The following is a 22,348-nucleotide window of genomic DNA, read 5'->3' as shown; positions in this document are numbered from 1 at the left end:
GTCAGAAAGCCTTGCAAATTTAACCTTGTATTTATTTACTTTCCAAGAGTGGTATTTCAGATTGCCCTTTGAGAAAGGATATTTGTGATAAAATTGCTCTGCTGCAGGAACAGTTAATGGTATTTTTGTGCTGAGTACTATATTAGTCAGAGCAGAGATGTTTTTCATTTAGGGTTTCATGGGTTTGTGGTGGCTGAGACTCATGTGTACAGGTCTTTCCTCCTGAAGCTATAGGCTGCTGCAGAGAGACACTGCCTCATTTTGTTTATACGAGAACACTGATGTCAACTTCAAAAGAGAAATACTAAGATTCAGCAGATAATTTATATCTTTGTAGCAAGTCACACAGAGGACTCTGTCCTTAATTGACATGCTGTTCACAGGCTGTATCTTTTTTTTTATTGTCCATTGATAGTCAATACTTCAGCAGACTGCTGGTTGATAGACAAGAATGGAGTTTTTTGTTTGTGCTCTTCCCTGAATTGCATACTACAAGTTAAAAGAAATTTTGCCTAAGATTCGTATAAATCAAAAACGCTGGTGTTTTGCTCAGGTTCCTATCCAGAGTGTGACTCCTTCTGTTAGTCACGAAATTCATGCAATATTTCAATTCCTAATGGTGGTTCACAAATGTAACTTTTTAGCTCTTTCCTTTGAAAGTTAAGATATCAGCTTTGGTCCTTGGAAACCTATTTTGACATATAATGTAAAAAAGCAAAACAACTTCCTCTTGATTGGAGGGAAGATGGCCTCAGATAATCAGTCCCCAATTGTGCGTATTGGTTCCAAATTAAAATTGAATATTGAGAGTAAGTGTGTTTGGGGTGGAAGAGGTCAGAAAAGGAGACATTCTTGTATATCCCCTGATGCCATTTACTAAGCACTAAAATACAGTATTGTGAGTTTCAGATGTGACCACAGAAGCAGTGAATCAATAGTACTGCCTGCACTATTGAGAAATAAACTGGAGACAGAGTTATCTGCATAGCCTCTTGTCCCCTAAGCAATTCCTAAGAGAGACTTTTTTACTTTTTCATGAGCATTGGCTCTCACTGAAATGAAGATGAGTCACTTTTTGTCCAACTGACACCTCATAAAGTCTATAGCCTTTATTATTTTTTTCTTAAATCTTTCCTGAGCAGAAGCTGTTAGTTGTGCTTGGGGGCATGGAGGTTCTGCGCCTTGAGCTGCTTTGTACTTTCAGAGCCCTCATATTTCTTGGGAAGTTTGAAGGTCCCCCAACCCTACAGCATGAATTTCACAGAAAAGCATGGACTTTATGCAAAAAGACAATTTCTTTCCATTGCGCAGTGAGATATGCTGTAGAAAATTCAGAAAAAAAGCAGATAGGTACTTAATAAAAGAATAATTTAGTTAAAAAGACTTATGAAAGAAAATGTAAAAGTACTTAATTAATTTTTATGAGCTCTTGTTTTCAGCCAAAAAAATCAAAATTTGACATACTGAGCTTGGCAGACAGTTTTCCTTCCCACCCAAGAGTTCCAAAAGGGGTGAAAACATACATTAACCCCACCCTTAATTTTATGTTTGGGAAAAATGAACTAAAATATTTAGTAACTTTCCCATGCCAGAAAGCAAGTAACAGATTCGAAGACAAAGCTTCAACTTCCAGCTGAAAGTATTTTTGCTGAAGCGGAGCAACTCCTCTGATAGCAGTGCATTGCAGATGAAAATATTTGTGGTGATGTTGTCAATTCAAATATTTTGTAGTCTCACATAACAAGAGCCAAGTTACTATAAAATCAGGAAAAACTACTCCAGCTCCCTCTTCATTATTGCAAGCTTCAAAGGAGTCAGCTGTGTCAGCTTTTGGATGGTTTGAGCAGTGAACAGGGTAACTTGGGCAACGCCGCAGGGTGAGCGCGCTGTGAGCCGCGGCGTGGCAGATGAGACACTGCCACCTCCTGGGTACGTTCTGCCAGGAAACAGAATGCTGACCCAACATGAAATCAAAACAGCCCTTTAAAATGAAAACCTTTATGCTATTGCAGAGGAACCCTGCCTAAGCTGGGGGGGCTTTGCGTTTAGCCTCACTAAGGAAGTTTCACTCCAAGTGTGTGAAACAGGGATATCAGAGGCTCAGCAACCCAGCGCCCTGCAATAGGCTGTAAACAGGTCCCCGATTCATAGACCCCTGTCTTGACACTGTGACAAATGCTTCCTATTTGTGCCTGCCTTAAACCCCTCTGATTTATTGCTGTAGACCACAAGGTTTGTTTTGAAAAGATTCTGCTCCTGGTTTTCATCTAGTTTTCCCTATGTTTTTCAGCTCAACGCAATGGCAAACAGAGCAGCAGGGAAGGGATATGAAAATGAAGACAACTACTCCAACATCAAGTTTCAATTCATAGGCATCGAGAACATCCATGTTATGAGAAATAGTCTACAGAAAATGCTTGAAGGTAATATTCCTCTTCCTTGGAAACTAGAGGAAAGAATTGATCTCTCTGTCAAAGAAATCAGAATAACCACTCTGAAATCAGCAGCAGTGAAAAAGAGTATGGAAATTAATCTTTACCTGTTGCAGCTGCTGCTGGCTAGTTGGACTTGTGCAATGGAGCATCATGGCAAATACTGGTTGGTGATTTCTTAATTATGAAAACACTTTGTTTCCTGGCTGAAATTCAGATATCATTTCATATAAAATTAATTTTAATTACGTGCACCTTGCTGCTACTATAACTTTTTTTGAAATTTACATTTTGGTGCTGAAATGAAAAAAAATAAATCCTTATAACTGACTTCGAGGCTAGTGGAAAATACAGGGTTTTTTTTTTTTTTTTTTTAAGCTCAGAAAAACTATGGTGTCATTTTCATATAAGATAGTCATGCATTTTAGACTGTGAATTTTAACAGAAACTTATTCATGCCCTGTAAAGAACATATCACATCAGGTCTAGTAATGAAATTCACGGTCAATGGGTGTAACAATTCGTCACCTTCAATATCCCATGCAAATTAATAACAATTGCCTTAAAAATACTTAGCAGTATATAAACCAGCAAACTGTTCTGCCATTTCATATTTGCAGTACATAAGTGTTTAAAGGTCATCTGGGAAAAGAGCAAGGATAAATAAGCCATCCTTGACCCTCAATGGCTTGTTGATTTTTAACATGCAAATAGGAAGTAGTGCTCACTCCGCCATGTCTCTGTATTTACTTCGTGTACATCAACAACTTCCATCACCTCCCAAATCAGCTTCATCTATCTTTTGATTTGATGCTCTGCCCATGCTCTTTTACTCTTCAGCTGTCTCCCATTGAGTGCAAATTTTCCATGATAGGGAAGCCATGCTCTGTTTTCAAATTAGGGCACTTCATGGAAACCAGCATAATGTGTGATGCAGGTAAAACATCCCCTCTCTTCATGAGAGCTTTCTTGGTCTAAGGGTCTCACGTGGGAAAACAGAAAGATTTTTTTGTTTGCTAGGAAGTCTTGTTTGGCTAGGAGAGAGGGTGGGAGAGTAAACAGGTCCCTTTGTTTGTTCAGCTCAAGACTATCAAAGTTAAAATAGCAAACAACCTGCCTGCCTGCATGGGCAGTGTTGTGTATAATTTTTGAGCCAGAAGTTCATGAGACCAGCCCATGGCCCAAGCTTGCATGTAACAAGGTAATTTCTAAGGTATTTAACACTTCAGGCTGCTTGGAGGGCACAAATTCTTAGCATCTATTTTCAAATTAACTGTATAATTAAAAAATCTGCTTTTTTACTGGGTTTTATGTTTGCTGTGTTGAAATCTCTCATGTAGCAACTTGACAGATAAGATTAGAAATCAGAGAAGTTAAGGACTTTTTAAAAGAAAAATCTTATGATTTTCAGCATACTAGGGCTTTCCTTATGTCAGATACTATGTAGGTTTTATCTTTTTCTATTTGTATACATCTCTTAATCTGTTTTTCTGGTGACCTTTTACCTGACTTGAGCATACAAAGAGACCTAGAACCAAAAAGGCTGTCAAGGATGATGATAACACACACCTAATATGGCTTTAATTTTTTATCAATGAATACCTTGATAATACATCAGTAATTATCAATTACTGACGTATTATAAATATCAATATAAAATAGAAACATTTAAAAGAATACATAAATAAGATAGCAATATCACTGTACCTATGTGAATCTTAAGTAAAACATCACACTACTCTACAGAATGGGTCTGCAGCTCATGATCTGTTGTAAGGTTTTATAAGATGCATAAAAACTTTGAAAAGACAGAACTGATTTTAGTTTAATGTGAGCTGTATTGTTGCTTGGAAGTATACAGCATGAAAAGAGGACACCAAAATATAATTGGCCAGATGTGTTGCTGAAATGCAAGGCCAGTTTCATTCAATTTACTAGTGCTAAGCAGAAATGCAGGGCAAAGGATCTTCACATGCCAGACTACAGATTATTTTCAATATACAATTTTTAAAAACTTCCAGTCCTGAGAGAATGTGAAAAAAAAATATTCTTTTTCATTAGAAAATACACTTATATTAGGAATTGAAATGAATATTATAATACATATTATATAATAATAATATTAATTTTGGGGGGGAAAATCTGAGAAAATAAATTTATACTAATAAAAAATCAATATTTTATTTGAGTAGGTGAAAATTGGTTTCAACTTTGTGATTTTTCTGACTTTATTTCAAGCCAATATATCTTCTTTTAATATATACTTACCCTGGTATAATGTTGATTTTCAGCAAATTATACCAGCATTGCAAAATGATTAAATTTTTAGAATAATTTTTTTTCAGAATATGCAAAAATGTTGAGGTTTGACTGTACTGCAGAAGTGAAATGCATTTCAACATGATGGAATTTCCTTTCGGAGAAAAAAGAATATTTTCCTCTACTGCCTTTAGTATAGTATGGATTTTTTATTTTTCTCCATTGATAGATGGGTCTACGTGAAGAACCCTGAGATAATTTTGATCCTTTGCACAAACCTCCTTGAAATAATTCTAAACATTAGAAGGACATTACACAGGGCCTTTTCTTGATAAAGATCCAAGGTCTGCCTGGGGCTGCTGTTTGGCATTTGGGGTGGGCTGTGCTGCACATCCAGCTGAGACATGACTCCCGTGTCCTGTGACTCAGGTGATGGCCCCACATGCTCCCTGTCTGTATTTAAACAGCAAATATGAGCTTCTCCTCCCCTCATACCAGGAGCAGCACTTGCTGCTGTAGGAGCAGCCCTCTGATCCTTGGACTTCTGTGACGGAGCAGCCAGTAAGAAAACCTGTGGGTTTGGCCCACAGTGACCATTCCTTCCTCTTCTTATGGCTGTCCTGCCAGAAATGGGGAGCTAGTCCAGCACACCTCCCTGTTACTTCTGCTGGTGGAAGAGGCAGTTTTCAACATGTGCCATGTTTCTTCCTCCCATCCTGGGACGTGGGCATGTTGCTGGAATTCTCAGAGATCTGCCCATTGGCTCTTGATTTTCCTGTGCATACACTCTGCATGAAGCTGGCCATATTTCTCAAAGGTTTTGGTACCTTTTCTGCTGAGATGGAAATGCCTTTCCCCCTTAGGATAAGCCTCATAATTGAATTCATAATTGAACTCAGTATTAAGGTCCAGATCGGTTGCCAAAGTCATGTGAAATATACAGTGTATGCATTTAGGACAGTATGAACTTTGCTCAGTGAAGTGGTCAGTAAATATTGACTCCAATTTGGGAGTGGGAATGAGCAAAGCACTGTTCCAGCCTTACCTTGGGCTTTTGTAAACAGAGACAGCAGCTTCGGCCAGAATTCAGCCACTAATTAGTCATGCTTCCATCTGCACAGGGACATTAATCATGTGAAAAGCTGTTTGCTTTCAGTGCTGCTATCTCTGCATCTTTATAAATATCCTCCAAAAATTACTTTTAAAATAACCATCTGGAAGGGGCCTTACATATAAACATTGCAAGACTTCGTACGGACACATTAGGCCATTTTGCTTCAGAACTAAATGGAGTTAGGACAGTCAAATAGTTCAGATATGGTACAAGCTCTGTCTTTGGTTTGTAAAATTAAATTTTAGTTACACTGAAGGAAAATAAAGCTGTGCCAGGGGCCATAATGGCCATAAATAACTGAGTCTTTTAAGATTTCCAGACCGCAAGAGACTTAATAAGACATTAGTGATTGACAGATCATACATTAACTGAGAAAAAGCCATGTTTTTCACTCTACTCTGAAAATTAATTTCAGTGGCTGATATATTTTTTCCTTAAAAGACAGTATAACTCTATGTGGATCAAAATAAAGATGTAGCCTATTTATGGGGTGAATTTAGCATCTTACTGTTGAAAATAGATTGCACCAAATTTCACTGAGTATTTGTGCTGGATTGAGGTACCTTATTTAGATTCTGATTACTTTTTTCTTCTGATGCCACAAGCTCTTTATTGTTAAAAAATATACTTGGATACAGCAGAATAGAAACTTAGAGTTAAAACTGAGCAATTGTAATTTTTGTCTTCAAATGTGGAATAGAGGTTGGAAGATTTTAATGAAAATATTTTCCTTGATGGATTATGTCTTGTCCTCAGCATCAGAGTACTTTTTGACTCCAACTGAAGCTTTAATAAGGTTTAATTCAGGGATGGAGAAATGTGGAGTGAACCACTTTTACTCAACCACCATCATCTGTGGTGATGCTGGGAGTAGGAGGCAGTGGCACCATTTAGGTGCCTGTCTCCCTGTCCAATAGCAGAAATCAAATGCTTTCTGTTTCCAAGCCCTCATCATTAGGTACATTAACTCCTCCCAGGGGTTTGAAAACTTCACTTCCAACACAAATCTTGGAAAATATGTGCTTCACAGAAGGATGGATTTGGATTTGTTTGCAATGGGCTTTATGACAGCTTTTCTTTTTAAATTAAATCAACATATTGGGTGAAATTAGACCCAGCCCCATTCCTTAAATATATGTGTTTCTCAAAGATTATGTTTGAGTGTGAAGTAGTTCTTCGTTTCAAAGGATCCATGTTTTACACCATGGATATCTGAAGAAGAGATAACGTAGAGGCTCAACAGTCAATGAAGCTTAAGGGACTCTACATTTAAAATGTATCTTATTTTGCAGTTTGTGAGCTGAAATCACCTTCAATGAGTGACTTTCTGTGGGGCCTAGAAAATTCTGGCTGGCTGAAGCACATCAAAGCCATTATGGATGCTGGCATTTTTATTGCAAAGGTAAAGTGTGTAAAATTAGAACAAAACTTGGAGTAACCAGATACAGAAAATGAGGACCAAATTCTCTGCTTATGGGTAACTTCTGTTATCTCTTCAGTGATGTTATACATGAAAAAAAGCCCATTTTGCAGTGCTTTGTGTATGAGGAGAGGTGATTCTTAGGTGCTGTTTTGCTGTTTTGTCAATATTTTTCTAAAGTAGTAAACAGAAGCTTGTGTTCTTTCACACTGAAGCCTCTACTAGCCTGTGTCTTGTTTTGTCAGGCATGAATGTCCTTACATTACTCCCCAGTAGTGATTATTTTTTCTTTCCCTATTTGCCCTGCCTCCTCCACTGGTTTCTGGACATTTTCTTTGTGGAAGTGGTAGTCATAAGATATTATGTATAGTATCTTATGTTATACACAATCTGTAGCTACTGTGTTATCCCTGTTGGAGTCCAGGGCATTTCTTTGGTTGCCCTGGAGGGTCAGGGACCTGGGCAGGGGGGTCTGGGACCCCAGCCCAGAGCCCAGAGCTCAGAGAGACACTGGATTTGATTTCAGTCCATGGGAGAGGCTTCTTGCACTGCAGGAAGCATTGCAGGCCACAAGAGTGTGAAAATAGTAATTTTGTACATCACAGGGTGAAAAAACAGTGGGTTTGGGATTTTTGGCATTGAAGTGAATGGGGCAAGATGGAGAATTTGGGGCGTTGTCTCTTTCTTCTTCCTTCTTGTTCCCTCACTCCATTTCTGCAGTGACGTTGGCACAAAGTAGTTAGTGAAGATTGGGTCAGGGTAAAGATGACCATTTTAGTAACAGTGATAGACATTGGTAATAAATAGTAAATAAAGAATACGTAGCAATTAGTATAAAAGATAAGGACAGCCCAGAGACAGGAGGAGTCACCAGATGTCCGAGCCGTGGCAAACACCTTTTGGACACTGAGAAAATTGTAAGATAAGAACTAATAAATGAAGCATGTAACCTTGAAGACTCCGTCTTTCCCTGCATTTGGCACAGAGCTTTGCAGAGGGCCAGGACTCTAAAACCACCTAAATGCTGAAGAATTTAAACTCCAAAGGAAAGGAGCCCCCGACAATCCCCTCTGAGTTATCAGGCAACCAACCAAATTCAGCTCTTGAACCAACTTCTGTGTATTACCATGGCCAAACTCTCTAGCAGCTTCTACTTCTATATACTTGAGAACTCTTCCTGAAAATAGTTTTGGCTTTAGTAAGAAATTATTTCCCCTACTTCCCCCCAAAGTAATGTAGACATTTGTCATCTGCCAGCAGTAGCTTTAATTTTGGTAACCCTGTACCTTGTGCTCTCCCTTTTACTGCTTCAATTCTTATTTCTGAGATAACAATTTCTTATTGGCCTATTTATTCATGTGACCTACAGCACACAGCTGTACAGATAAAACTTCATAGGTTTCCCTCCTCACTAACTGCTTATTTCTCTTGCATCACTTCTTCCTTCTCAGAAGGCAACTGTAGTTTTTTACCTGAACAGCAACTGTGTGATAAATACACGTATTATTACTCCCAGCCCTACCACTTTTCAATAGCTCATAGAAATAAGTTCACTTACATTAGTTTTCCCAGTTTTTCTCCAGTGGGTAGGTTTATTATCCTTTGTGCATATGCTTGCTAGCCTAGTGCCTTCTCACACGTGCATTTTGCCCAATTCTTATTTGTACAGTTTCCAGTTCTCTTCTTGATCTTCTGCCCACAGGGGTTCTATTTTGACAGAATTTACTTCTCTCTTGAGATAAATATAAATAATTTACTATTATTCCTCATTCCCTATTAAGCCCAAAATTTACCTAAATGGGATTTTTTTTTCTAACAGTATTTTTCCTAACCTACTTTACTTTCTACTTCCTAAATTTAATTCTCTTTAGAAATGACAAAGACCTTAGAATTAAAAAAAAAAACCTCCAACCCTCAAGTTCTAAAAATAATACAACACCAGGCTCTGGAGAACCCAGTACAATTTCTTCTTTATGTGTTTATGTATAAAATGGTATCCTCTCTCCCCAGTTATTACATTAAAGATACTGATAAAATCTTGTTTATTAGATGTGGAAGTTTCCCGCTGCCACAGGCTTTCCCACAGGCCTTTACAGCATGTCATCAGTGCAGTGCAGCGTGCTGCAATAATGTCCAGGCTAGTGATGGCATGGGAAGCAGACGTGGCCCTTAATGATGAAAAATCACGATGAAAAATTTAGGAGCCATATTGCAAGTATGGCTATTCTTTTAGTGGTATGTAAGTGGCATGAGATGTGTTGGAGCATCTGAATCTGCTGCAGGTAGTTGTCTGCTCTGACAGATAGATGTATTTTAGCTGAAGTGAATCCCACATCTTCCAGTACTGGAGCATAAATGGGTAATTCTCAACCACCATATTGCATGGCCTGAGGTCACTTAAAACTTTTCGAATTAGAGGAGTAACACTGATTTTCAAATGAGATTAATAACACTCAGCTTTATTTAAGAATTTGTGGTAAAGTAAAAATGAATGAGCTTTCCCAGTTCCCAAATTTTAATACTCTCTATATGGCTCTTGTCTCACAGTTTCTCTCTTACCATTGTCTTCCTCCGTGCTTGTGAACTTTCTGACTTTTTCTGTATCCTTAGGCTGTGGCTGAGGAAGGTGTGAGTGTGCTTGTTCACTGCTCTGATGGCTGGGATAGGACAGCCCAGGTTTGCTCTGTAGCAAGCCTTCTATTGGATCCATATTACAGAACTATGAAGGGATTCATGGTAAGCGGGTTCTTTCACAGAGTAAATGAACTATGGCATCACTTTAGATGAATATCTGTTTTTAACAGGAAATAAACTGTCCTAAAATATACTCTTGGTTTGGTTTGGTTTTAAGTAGGAAGGAAGGCTTGTTCTATGTTCATGTTAGTCTCCCAATTTCGCTGTGAAATCTTATTCAAGGTGGGGATCAGTTGGTCACCTGTGTTTTGGTTTTTTTTTCCTAACCTTGACCAAGAAACTTCCTCACAGCCCAAAGAGCTTTTGTGCAAGCAAGAATTTGTATTCATTTGCAATGAACATTTTGAGTGTCAGAAGTATGTCTTTTCTAGATATTAGATTGCAATGAGCAGCTATATTGGAAAATCTGTTCCTTTCCCAGGTCAATAAGCAATAGTAAAGCATCTAGAAGTGGTTATGAAGTTACTGGTCACATGTTAAAAAGATGTTTGATACATTTATAAGTTCTATTTTAGAAAGCAATGAAACAAGATATTTGAAGTTGTGCTGAAATACTGGCACCCTCTCTGCATCCATGAAGAGGGCTGTTTCCCTCAGCTGGCAAACACTGCTCATCACTGATTATATTTTTCTGCTATTTTTGAAAATTATTTAAGATTCTAATATTGCTTGCTTACATTGCTCTTGTTTACCACTTTTCTGCTTATTCTAAAAATTAACTAGTATTCCAACACTGCTTTTTTATACCATCCTGCTTCAACATGTCAGCTCCACCCCACAACATTGAATGCAATATTCTCATTTTAGGTGTTAATTGAAAAAGACTGGGTTTCCTTTGGTCACAAATTTAACCACAGGTAAGGCCAGTGCTAAGGCTTTCCTCTCTCTCTGTATATATATGTTTATGTAGTCTGTATCTGCTGCCATTCCAGTTCTACTTCTTTGCTGCTTTGCAAAACATAGCAACAGAATGCCCCAGGAAAGTGCCATAACCTTTTCTCCAACTATATAATTTAGCTGCCTGGAAAAGTCAGAGTGAAATATTTCTATACATGCACTCCAGAACTACTTAGGGGAATCCTGCGTGCTGGTCTTGCAGTTGTTAGAAGCATTGGGAAGTCCATGTGAGTAATGTGTGTTTGGCTTGCAAAATCCCTTTGGACTCCAGCAGATCTTCTAGCAGTGCCAAGGCCCCCCACAGAAGTCCCTGCTCATCAAAGGGACTTCTACATCTTCCAAGACAGTACTTAATCTTAGGCATGTCTGTGACTTATCCATTACATAAAACATACTCTTCCTGTTACATTCTGTTCTAAAAAACCAGCAAGATCAGAAATGTCAAGCAAATTGGAAAATCATTTATTTGGACAAATATTTTGAACATCGATCCAATGTAAATGCTATTATATAATGAAAATATTTGAAGAACTTAATATATTTAAACATGGATGCATTTTCACATTTTTCTCTCTTTAATGACTTTTATTTTCTGTAAAAATTAAAAATGCAATTTTTATATTGGGGCTTAACTGCATTATATTGCCTGATTTGAATATAAATTTGCTATAGTTTAAAAAATCAACAAAAGTCAGAAAATCTGTGCATCTTCACAGCACCTGTGAAGTTCCAGCAGGAATTACTACATTTAATATTATACTGTCAGTTGTTTATGATTATCCATGGTAAAAGGTATTATGAAATGCAATAACCACTGATAGCTTTGGTTTGCTGTGCAATATTGCTGTATTTTCTTTGATGGTAATAGAAGTTTCAATTTTAGATGTTTATGAAATTCTACTCTGTTGGCATGTGTACATATAAACACACATAACACTCCCCAACCCTCCGCCGAGCAGAATAATTGATTGAAAATGCTTCTTCCTATTATGTAGACTTAAAAAATACTTCTTACTTCTATGTGTTTTTTATTTTCAGGCTCCTTTTCTTCATTGCAAGTGGTTCCAAGAGGCATTTTTATACACAGAAAGTTTCATGTGCACTTGACAGTCTCAGTAGCATGTAAACATTTCCGACTTCCTAGAAATTTCACCAAGAGAGGGCAGCTTTAATCTCTTTTCTTCTGAGGTTATAATGTAGCTTTCCTGCTCAGTTTTCTGGTTTGTGGAATAATCTACTATTTAGAGACTGTCTTGAGACACACTTTTGTCATTAAGTCATTGCAGCCATTCTTCTGATAACTTATGTTACCGGGGTACGATTTATACTGATAGCATTAAAACACAACTATGCAGCAGCCAGCTTTTTGTAGCTGTAATGTAACAAGACACACAATAAAAGAGGCTTTTCTGTTTGTAATTTTGCCTCCACTCTAATTCAGGATTCTTGCATCATTTTTGTAAGTAAAAATATAGTAGTAGTTGAGATTTTAGAGATGAATGCCTAAGTTGTAACTTGCACACTAAAAGTGAGGGGTTTGCTTTCCTTAGAGTTAAATCAGTTTTCTTACAGGAATTCAAGTTATAATTGGATGCATCTTATCTCGTTTCAGGTATGGTAATTTAGATGGAGATCCAAAGGAGATATCGCCTGTTATTGACCAGTTCATCGAATGTGTTTGGCAGTTAATGGAACAGTTTCCTTGTGCCTTTGAATTCAATGAAAGATTCCTCATCCACATACAGCATCACATCTATTCTTGCCAGTTTGGGAATTTCCTGTGTAACAGCCAGAAGGAGAGAAGAGAGCTGAAGTATGAAAATGTTTTCTTTAGTAGCATATTTATGCATGGGGTCTGTGGCTGGTGGTGTATTGAGCAGTCAGACATTCTCCAGTTTGCAAGTATGTGTTTCATAAGGCACAGGGTGCCTGTTGTCTTCTGGTAACACAGATTAATACCAAAAAAAGTTGATCCTCTGCAGTGTGGCTCTGCTGGGAGCATAATCCATGGTGTGCGTGAGGGATTAGTGGAAATTGACAAGAGCATTATGCTTTCAGCCATGTGGGCCTGCCTTTACTGCAGCCCTGACAAAATACAAGGCAAGCTGGCCCTGTAACTCTAAAATGATAAAATTATAGTAACTCTAGTTTAAAGTTCTCAGTTTAAGAGTTACTGCTCCTCTGTCTTTTAACCTGTCTTTGGATCTCATGTCAGGACATTTTAGTCCTGCTCTCTTAGGCACTTCTTTATGAACAGCCTTTTTGTCTGGTAGCCCTCCCTAGGACTGAGTCAGCAGACTGTCCTTCTGCTGTCCAGCCCCAAAACAATTATGAATTAATCTACCTGCCCCGAGGCCCAAAGAAAGACAGCATCATCATTCCTCATGTTTGTATCTGCTCCCCAGGGCCCTGGGTCCTCAATACATGATGATACCCATTGCTTTTCTCAAGCAGCCTGACCATGTCAGCAGTAGCAACGAGAGGCAGGTGCTGATTACTGCTGCCTGTTGCCATTTGGTCCCTTTCACTGCTCAAATGCAGAGCAACCACAGTCCATTTAAAATCAAAACCTTCACAGATCACCACATCCCAAGACCTAACTGTAAGAAATTGCAGCTCAGTGAGGTAGGAGCGCTTTTAAATGTGGGGGTCCCTTTGGTGCAGAGATCACTCTGAAAGCAAAGATCCTTTCCACTTCAAAAAGACTCACCACCTACTCACTCCAGCTGGTTCTGCTTTATGGGAAATGGATCAGATTTTGTTTTTAGTGACCAAAAGTGGAATATGGGTCTCTGTTTCTTTATTCTTGTAACTTAAGTCTAATTCTGTTAAGGAAGCTGATTGTAAACTGGAAGTATGGAGGACAAGAATGCTGCACCTAAGCTTCAGCTATCCCTGAATTTTAAGAGAGGCTTTAATATATTTTTATTTAATGCATTGCTTTTCAGAATCAAAGAAAGAACGTATTCATTGTGGGCTCACTTGTGGAAAAATCGTGCCGATTATCTGAATCCTTTATACAGGCCAGACCACAGTCAAAGCCAAGGGACCCTGCACCCACAGATAGCTCCATGCAACTTCTTGTACAAGTAGGTAGTATCACTTGCTGCTGGGGATTGTAGCATGGGTTAGTACAGAACAGAATGCCTTTGTATGTAAGTATTTCTTGTTCTATAAGGCAGTTTATAGAGAGTAAATTCAGTCTCAGATGCAGTGTGTTTGTTCCTTGTGTGCTCATAGTAGCCAACACCTCTGCACCATTCCACAACAAAGTATTAGTCTGAAAAGAAGCTTAAGATTAAAGCTATATTGATAGTTCTGTGTCCTAATTTCATGCTTACTCACTTCTTCCACTCAGAAATGCCTCTTTCAGTCCCGTTCTCATCTGTTGTTTCTAAATTTATAGCTATTTAACTTCTTGCATTCCAAGATTTTGTGACGTTAGTTTGGATCAGTTGGTGTCAAAATTAAAAAGGATCTTTTCAAGAAATCATATGAATATGAATACTTGCTAAAACAAGTATTTTGTAAAAAAACCCTGGACTTTCCCTATGGTGTTATATCAGACAAAATGAATTTTTTTCCAGATTTTTTTTCAAAATTTATTTAACAAAATACCATCACTTTAGAAATGTTACTATTGACATTCTGAGTTAATTAATTGTGCCATTAGTCTTAACAAGCTTCAGGAGCACTTGAATAGAAATTCATTAAAACTATCATTTAAGTAAAACTGACCCATTTGTTTTCCAGTTGCGAGTAATAGCACCTGTTAAAAAGTCAATAAAAATCGTAAATGACAGAAATTGAATTCTTTAATGTCTACTATACCAGGTCACTTCCACTTTACAACATTTTAAAAATAGTCATAAATCGTCTTCTTTGGGATAGTGGGATTTATAAAATAAGTACTGATACAGCAGATCCTCCAACGGCTAAGTAATCCTGTTGATTAATTACATGGGTGTGTAAAGATTTCCAAGCATGAGCTATCAGATGATAAACTTAAGGGGGAATGTGATTTAAATAGTATACTATTGGGATAGTAATAATAAGCCACCAAGCAGCATGCACATGCTCCAAAAATATCTGTCAGCTACTTGGCCAGACAGCTGCAGTGGACAGCAGGGCTCAGCTACTTAACCTGTCTGGTGAACTGGTTACACACTCAGCGCCTGCCTGTGGCCCTACTGCCAGCAAGGCAGGAGGAGCACCAGAGTAATACAGAATTTCAAAGTTGAGCTCATGGGAAGCTGAACAACAACTGAGAACTATGAATTTGAAAAACTGTCTTTACCGTTGGCTTTTTTGTACATACTATCACTCTAAAGCCCATAGTGTAGAACAAAAAAATAATACCAAAAAAATGTCTGCAAAATTTTGCATTCAGTGAACCTTTCTCAGTTGCGATCTAAACCTTTCTTTCTATTGTGTATAAGAATTCATTTGAGTTGCCTATTTCCAGCTGCCTGTGAGTTGCACCTTCAGGATGGAGGAAATGCAAAGGAACTGTGAACCTTGCTAAATAGTCTGTGAACTTATGTGTATGCACTCTAATGATGAATAAGCATGGAGAGATCATTTAGGACAATGTGTCTGGGAGAAAAAAATAAAAGCGTGTGCATTTAAGTCTCATGATGATACTTCTCCAAATGGAATTTTCCCACTTGACGAAGTAGCCTCATGAGACTTAAATGCACTATGATCTTGCCATCCATTCCAGGTTCTGGAGTGGTATGTACAACCGCTTCGAAAAGGGGCTGCATCCTCGACAGTCAGTTACTGATTATCTGATGGCAGTGAAGGAAGAAACTCAGCAGCTGGAAGAAGAGCTGGAAGTCTTACAAGAGGTAATAAAGAGCTCAGCTTGATACCCTAGACATGGTAACTGATCATAAATGAAACCCAGCTCCATATGCTGCAGAGTCCCTATAAGCTACATCCTTTTCTGGAATGAGGATGTTCAGCCATCATCTTTGGTCTCAGATAAATTATTGCGAATGCTTTGTATTTAAGACACAAAAGTGGACTTTTTACCTGTGTTGGTGCAAAAGTACTACTGAAAGTAAGTTTAATCCTCCTGTAACTCAGAGGGAAGCGTAGCTCAGAAGAATGCTGTAATTCAGCATTGGTTTGTGACAAATGGCACACTTTTCATACTCCATAAATGCAAACAATCAGTTTTAAAGGGTGGGGTTTGCTCTGAAAGTTTATTTTAAAAGAAGAAAAGCAAGGACATGTTAGAGGATTTTTGGGCCCTAAATGTGTCCACATGATATATCCTGTTTCCTTTATTTCAGAGATTGGCAAATCTTCAGAAATCACAATCAGGTAATAATAAAGTCAAGAGTAAGCAACAGGACCAAAGCAAACAGTTTGGACTGTATGCTTCCAACAACAGCTTAGCTAACACTCCCCAGGAGTACAGCAATGATCTGAAATCATTCCCATCCCGGAGCCCTTCTCAAGGGGATGAAGATTCTGCCCTGATTCTGACACAGGACAACCTGAAAAGCTCTGATCCTGACCTCTCAGCCAACAGTGACCAGGAGTCTGGTGTGGAGGACTTAAGCTGTAGGTCCCCAAGTGGGGGTGGCTGCTTGCCTAGTGAAGACAGTGGCAAGGACTCTGATGAGGCTGTATTTCTGGCAGGCTGAAATACCTTCAAGGCAGCAAGGATCCAGATGACAAAGTCTTACACAGTCTGGAATGACATCTTTTTACCAGATGAAGAATGGAAGTGGTCTCTGGCCTATTGAAATAATCCAAAGAAAGAGAACTGTGCTATTGTGTAAGTAAAGATCTAAGCAGAACAAGCTATTACTAATTTTAAGACATAACACTAAAGGTAATATCTGCTGTCATATTTCATTAATCCAACTTGGTGGTTGTTTTATCAATGCTGTACATAATTATTCCTTACTTTGTACATTTCCATAAATATTTATTGGACAGGATAATAGTTCCTTTCCTAAATGATGAAATTCCAAAGTACTCTCTTACACAAGGTTGAAGATGTGTTACTGTTAGCCTCACTGGTGAAGCAGTAACAACTTATTTTTATGTATATTCTTCGCTTTTTTCTTCACAAGAGGTTCAAACAATTATTTGGCATATTGTCCTACTAAAATACTTCAAAGCAAAGTAAAAGTAACAAATGAATGCCCTGGCTCAGGGGAAAAATGAAGCTTTGATCCTGAAAAAAAAAAAAACCCGTTAATAAGCAGTTGTTGCTGCTGCATCTGAATCCAGCACTTGTACTCAATTCTCAACCAGTGTTGAAAGTTCAGTAGTTTCTGTGACCAAAACTTCAAGGACTATAACAACACTCACACAGCCTTTGTGCTAAAACACCCCATTGTAACAAAAGGTACAGGACGCAGTTTACTCTTGCCTCTTTATGTTTTGTTATCAAGTTTGTTTATATCTACCCTTGGTCCAGACCACCTACATAAGATATAAAGGTAAAATTTTAAAGGTGATAAAATCCCCAACTCTTTGGCCTATTTTCCTACTTGAAAATGTTTTATTTGAGAGGGAATGAGGTACATACACAGTGGAGAGAATAGGGAAAAATAACTTACAGAAATCACTTACAAAAACATCACTCTGAATTAGTAAATAAATGAAAGCTATGCCCATAGAGGAACTGTTATAGAGAATATTTCTCCCAAATTTTGTTGTTCAAAACAAACTAACCATAACCAACTGGTGTTTTATTATCCTTACACAAAATTTGCCTTTTAGTATTTGCCAACCTGAACAGAGCATTGCAATACTAATTTAAGAAAAGGACTGATTCATCACTCACCAGAAAGTTTAATCTCATTTAAGAATTCTGATATTTTTAAGAACAGGAGTAATAGTTTCATAATCAGCAGGTCAAAAGTAAACAACTGAAAAATGTTCAAAATTTGGAATGTCTTGAAACTCACAACTTGAACTCTTTCAAGTTTTGGGGCTTTTTAAAATTTTATTTAAAGCCAGCAGTTAAAAATATAATTCATATGGCTACTTTTACCTGCTTGGAGATTGCAGAATTGAACTCTAGTAGAATAAAACGGTAGGAATATAAGTTTACTTAATTGCATTTCACACTACTCCTTCAAGTACAGACCTACAGAAAAAACTATATTATATAAATATACCTCAATTTAGATAATTAGATTTTATTATTCAGTCTGCTTTTCTGGAATGGCTTTTCATTCTGTTCTGTGAACATGTTATTAAAACTGAATAGGTAAACTTCAGTTTTATTACTATCCTCTGAAGGGAGCTGCTGTCTTTGAACAAGTAATACTTATTAGCAAGGTTTATCTTAATGTTACATTGGAAAGGCCAGATCCGCAACTTGGTAAATGACTATAGCTCAATTCAAATAAAAGCAACTATAAATTACATTCTGTTCAGAATCTAGCCTTCTGGTTTTTAATCTTTATGAATTTTTAATGAATTAAAGCCCTGATTTTAACTGCAGTTTTGAAAGTGTTTCGTATTTTAAACATAACCTGTAAACTTTATGGCATTAAAGGAAACTTTGAATGGGTTTTCTCAAACTAAAGAAACATACTGCAAAGTCAGCCATGAAAACAAAACACACAAATATTCTGTCAAAAAATCGTTTGAAAATGGGCAATGTTATTGTACATCTTTAAAATGTAAAATTGTACATGATGGTACTGTGTTCAACTAGACGTGTATAGGAATAAATGCAGAAGAGCAAGATATGCAGATTCAAAGTGGTCTTTGTGTTGCTTATGCAACTCCTTGTAACTGGCTTTACAACTAAAATATTAACATACTAACATTTTCTTTATTAAGCCTTCACTTAGCAGCCCTCTGTGATGTGTTTTAGCTCGTGGAATTTTCCATTAACTACTACTGCTTTCATTACTGTATGTATTTGTGGCATTATCAGGCTAATGAGAAACACCTTCAAATAAACACTTAGGTGTTATGAAATGTTATTTCACACTAGAGAATGAAACAGGATTGCTTTCCTGATTTTTGTAATAGAGTTCTTCATTTACTCAAAGAGTCACTTTGTCACTGAGAACAAGGGATTCTTATATCTTCCCTACTCTGATACTAGAATCCAGCAGAGCTGTGGAGGAATCTACAACTGATAACCAAAAAAACTGAGACTCTCATCAATTGTGTAAATTATATGGGAGTATGTTATACCCCTGTATTTTTTTCTTTAAGTGAGGAAAAAAAAAAAAAAAAAAGACTTCTGTATTAACTACATTGTTTTCTCGTAGCCTTGCTGCAAATCTTTGCAAATTGGGCACATGCAATAAGCTCACTGTAATTTGAAACAGAACACAGATGAATGTAATTAAACTGCTGAATCACTAGGTTCAGGCTGTTCTTTAGTATCAAAATATGCCTCTAAGGGACAGTGAAGGCAATGGGATCAAGCAGCTGAAGGCTTCTTTACAAAAGATCATCATCTGAAGCACAGAAGGAAAACTATTTGCCAGCTGCTTTCATTGGTAACTCTATACAAGAAACAATTGGGGTAGACTGGTAATGGATTCTAAAAAAATGAGAAATAAAATTAGTTAGTTGGAGGGCACAACAACACGGTATCAAAGTATCAAAAAAAAAAAAAAAAAAAAAAAAGGAGAAAGAGAAAGTAAAAGTAGGAAGGCAGGGAAGGAAAGCTCTTTGTAAAATCAGCAAGTAAGGCAGGGAACCATGTTCTTTGAAGACAGAGGCAAGCCAGGGCACGGGTTCACAGCATGAAAGACATTTAATGACACAAACCAGCAATTAAACCACAGCAACCAAGTGGGGACAGCCTTTGTGATGAAGGTAAGAATGCCATTACTGTTGACCAGCTGACTTAATACTTTTATGTGGACACTGCCCTGATCTGCAAGCAAGAGTTCTCAAGTAGATCACAAACACAGGAAAGGCCAGGGGCTGCTTCTGGGTGCAGGCTGAAGGCTGACTGCAGCTGTTAGGCTGGCTGGTCACCCTTACACTGTAGTGCAGGGACAGGTAAACACCACAGTGACTGAAAAATCCTCCAAGGACAGGTAAGTAGCTGAAAATTCCTTTGGAAGGGAGGAATATGTGCTGGGTGAGTTTGAAGTAGGTCAACTTATGACGGTGCTAAGACATGTGAAAAGTATGCTGAAGATCTAGAGCCAAGTGTACTGCAAACCCTCAATTCAGAGAGATGCAAGAGTGCAACCCTAAGAAGATAAAATAAAAATTCAAATTTACTTACATTATTTAAATTGCCAGTAAAGCACCTGCAACCAGCAAATCAAATCATGTTAAATGTTAAAATAAAATGTACTAGCCTTTTAATATAAATCATTATGTAAAGAAGCTAATGAAACTTTATAGGTCCACCAGAAACACAACTGAATTCAGGCAAGGACTAAGTCTGTTGCTACAGTTATTCAGATGAATTTATTCCCTTTCTGAAGACTAAAGAACGCAGTCCTTTATGCTGAGGTATTCCCTTATTATTGAAATATAGGCTCTCTTTATAGCTTATTACTGCATAGAAATGTGATGTCTACAGATATCTGACCAAAATGAGGCATTTTCAAAAGCCAGAGATGCAATACAGGTTTTTAAAGCCCATTTTAGTGAAGGTAGGTCCAAGAATTACTGCTGTTGAAATGGTTAAACAGGAAAAGCTCAAGCCCCTGCACATGAAAATAAAGTTTGTCTTTGAGTATTGTACTGCATCCACTTCCAACACAAATCTGTATCCACTCAAAAAGTCCTGCAATGCCTAACTGTAAGTTAGACAACTACAGGATATATTAAAATCCTAAAACCTTTATTTGTAAGTTTAACACATTACAGTATTTACTGTTCAGAATAATTAAGGCTGTGATACTTGACTTTGTTGCCAGTTTTAACTGAGTTTTACCTGAAGGTCTCTTAAATCTCTATTTTATAAAAAAATTATTCTAGTATTTGAAGAGAGTAGTTACAACTTGGACATGTATAAAATTGTACGATTTCTATCTTCCACATTTGGTCCAGGTCCTAAGTGGCAAAGATACCACAGTATATCTAAAGAGCAAACAACAGAATTAAAGTACATACAGCTTAGAACTGACTTTATCATAGTCTCTTGTTTGCAGTGATGTCTGGCATAGTGCCTCCTCAGCAGGTTCACTGATGACACAAAGTTGGGAGGAGCAGCCAATACCACAGAGTGCTGTGCAGCCCGATGGAGTGGAGGGATGGGCAGAGGAACTTTCTGAAATTCAACAAAGGCAAATGGAGGGCCCTGCACCTGGGGAAAAAAGTTTTGGGTTCCTCAGAACAAGGAAGACATGGAGCTCCTGGAGTGGGTCCAGCAGAGGGCAACAAAGATGAGTGGAACACCTCACTTAGGAGAATAGGCTCAGGGAGCTGTTTTGGCTGGCAAAGACTGAGAGGGGACCCCATCAGTATCTCTAAGTATCTGAAGGAAGGTTGTCAAGAGGATGGAGCCAGGCTTTTCTTGGTGGTGCTGAGCAATATCACAAGAAGCAAACAGCAGAAACTGATTCCCAGGATGTTCCACCTCATTATGAAGAAATTCTTTACTGTGTGGGTGACCAAGCACCGGAACAGTTCCCCAGAGAGCCTGTGGAGTCTCCCTCACTGGAGATATTCAAGAACCCTCTAGACACAATCCTGTCCCATGTGCTCTATGATGACCCTGCTTGAGCAGGGAGATTTGACCAAATGACCCAGTGTGGACCTGTCCAATAGGTCCATGACCCATTCTGTGATTTAGCAGTAAGATCAGGTATTAAAATTAGGCAAACCTCAATCTCAATTAGCAGTTACAACATAGAATGTACACTCCACCCCGCTAAACTACAGCCACATTAGAGCCGAGCCATCTCCTTACTCTTCTATTTCTTGGTCATTGAGTTGACCTTCCCACTGGGAGAACACCTGAGCACACACTGTGCAAGGCTCCCAAGAAACATGTCATTGTACATAGCATGTTATTCCAGATGGCTTAAAAGTTCACTTGGCATATTTCAGAAACCTTTAGAATATGCATCCAACAGCTGCCATTCTCTTATACATTATATATGGGAAACTGGACTTACAAATACATTCCATATTTTGGCAAAAACTGATGTAAAGATTGTGTTTAACAGTGAGCTACCATCATGCTAGAAGCAAAAAACCCAAACTCGGATAGTGTTATCAGTGTTCTACCTAGTCTTCTGGTGAAAGTAGACCAGGAAAGGCACCACCAGTGTAGGACTAAAAGAAAAGAAAAGAAAAGAAAAAACCCCTCAAAAACCACCCCAACCAGCAGCAGGTTGGCCCTTAAAGACCAGAAACAGGCTGGACATTCTTGGATGCGGCAGCATTCCTCCAGCTAATCCAGTATACACCATCATTGAATACAGAGACTTCTGTGCTTCTTTTCTAGAGGATGGGTTTGTGACTGCAGAAGGGGCTAAACATAAGGGAAAAAGTCCAAAGAATAGCAACAACAATATCAGAGAATAGAAGGGGAGAAAAGAGAAAGTTAACTTTCAAATTCCT

General features: G+C 38.0%; 1 protein-coding gene across 2 annotated transcripts in view; it reads left to right on the top strand.

Moving 5' to 3' along the window:
• MTMR7 (myotubularin related protein 7) overlaps positions 1-18,805 on the top strand; it is a 43,060-nt gene extending 24,255 nt beyond the window's left edge. The window contains exons 7-14 of one of the 2 annotated variants that reach the window (XM_040065163.2): positions 2,291-2,423; positions 7,098-7,207; positions 9,836-9,961; positions 10,727-10,776; positions 12,429-12,629; positions 13,765-13,905; positions 15,540-15,666; positions 16,117-18,805. In XM_040065163.2, coding sequence (XP_039921097.1) covers positions 2,291-2,423; positions 7,098-7,207; positions 9,836-9,961; positions 10,727-10,776; positions 12,429-12,629; positions 13,765-13,905; positions 15,540-15,666; positions 16,117-16,473 — 1,245 coding nt within the window. In that variant the 3' untranslated portion in view covers positions 16,474-18,805. The remainder of the gene's footprint in view (positions 1-2,290; positions 2,424-7,097; positions 7,208-9,835; positions 9,962-10,726; positions 10,777-12,428; positions 12,630-13,764; positions 13,906-15,539; positions 15,667-16,116) is intronic. The other variant, XM_040065164.2, reaches the window with a different exon arrangement.
• The last annotated feature ends 3,543 nt before the right edge of the window (positions 18,806-22,348 follow it).

The sequence above is a fragment of the Hirundo rustica genome, chromosome 5 (genome assembly GCF_015227805.2).
Source record: "Hirundo rustica isolate bHirRus1 chromosome 5, bHirRus1.pri.v3, whole genome shotgun sequence".
Lineage (NCBI taxonomy): Eukaryota > Metazoa > Chordata > Aves > Passeriformes > Hirundinidae > Hirundo > Hirundo rustica.
The sequence above is the reverse complement of the archived record's forward strand: the minus strand, read 5'-3'. Positions and strand labels throughout refer to the sequence as shown.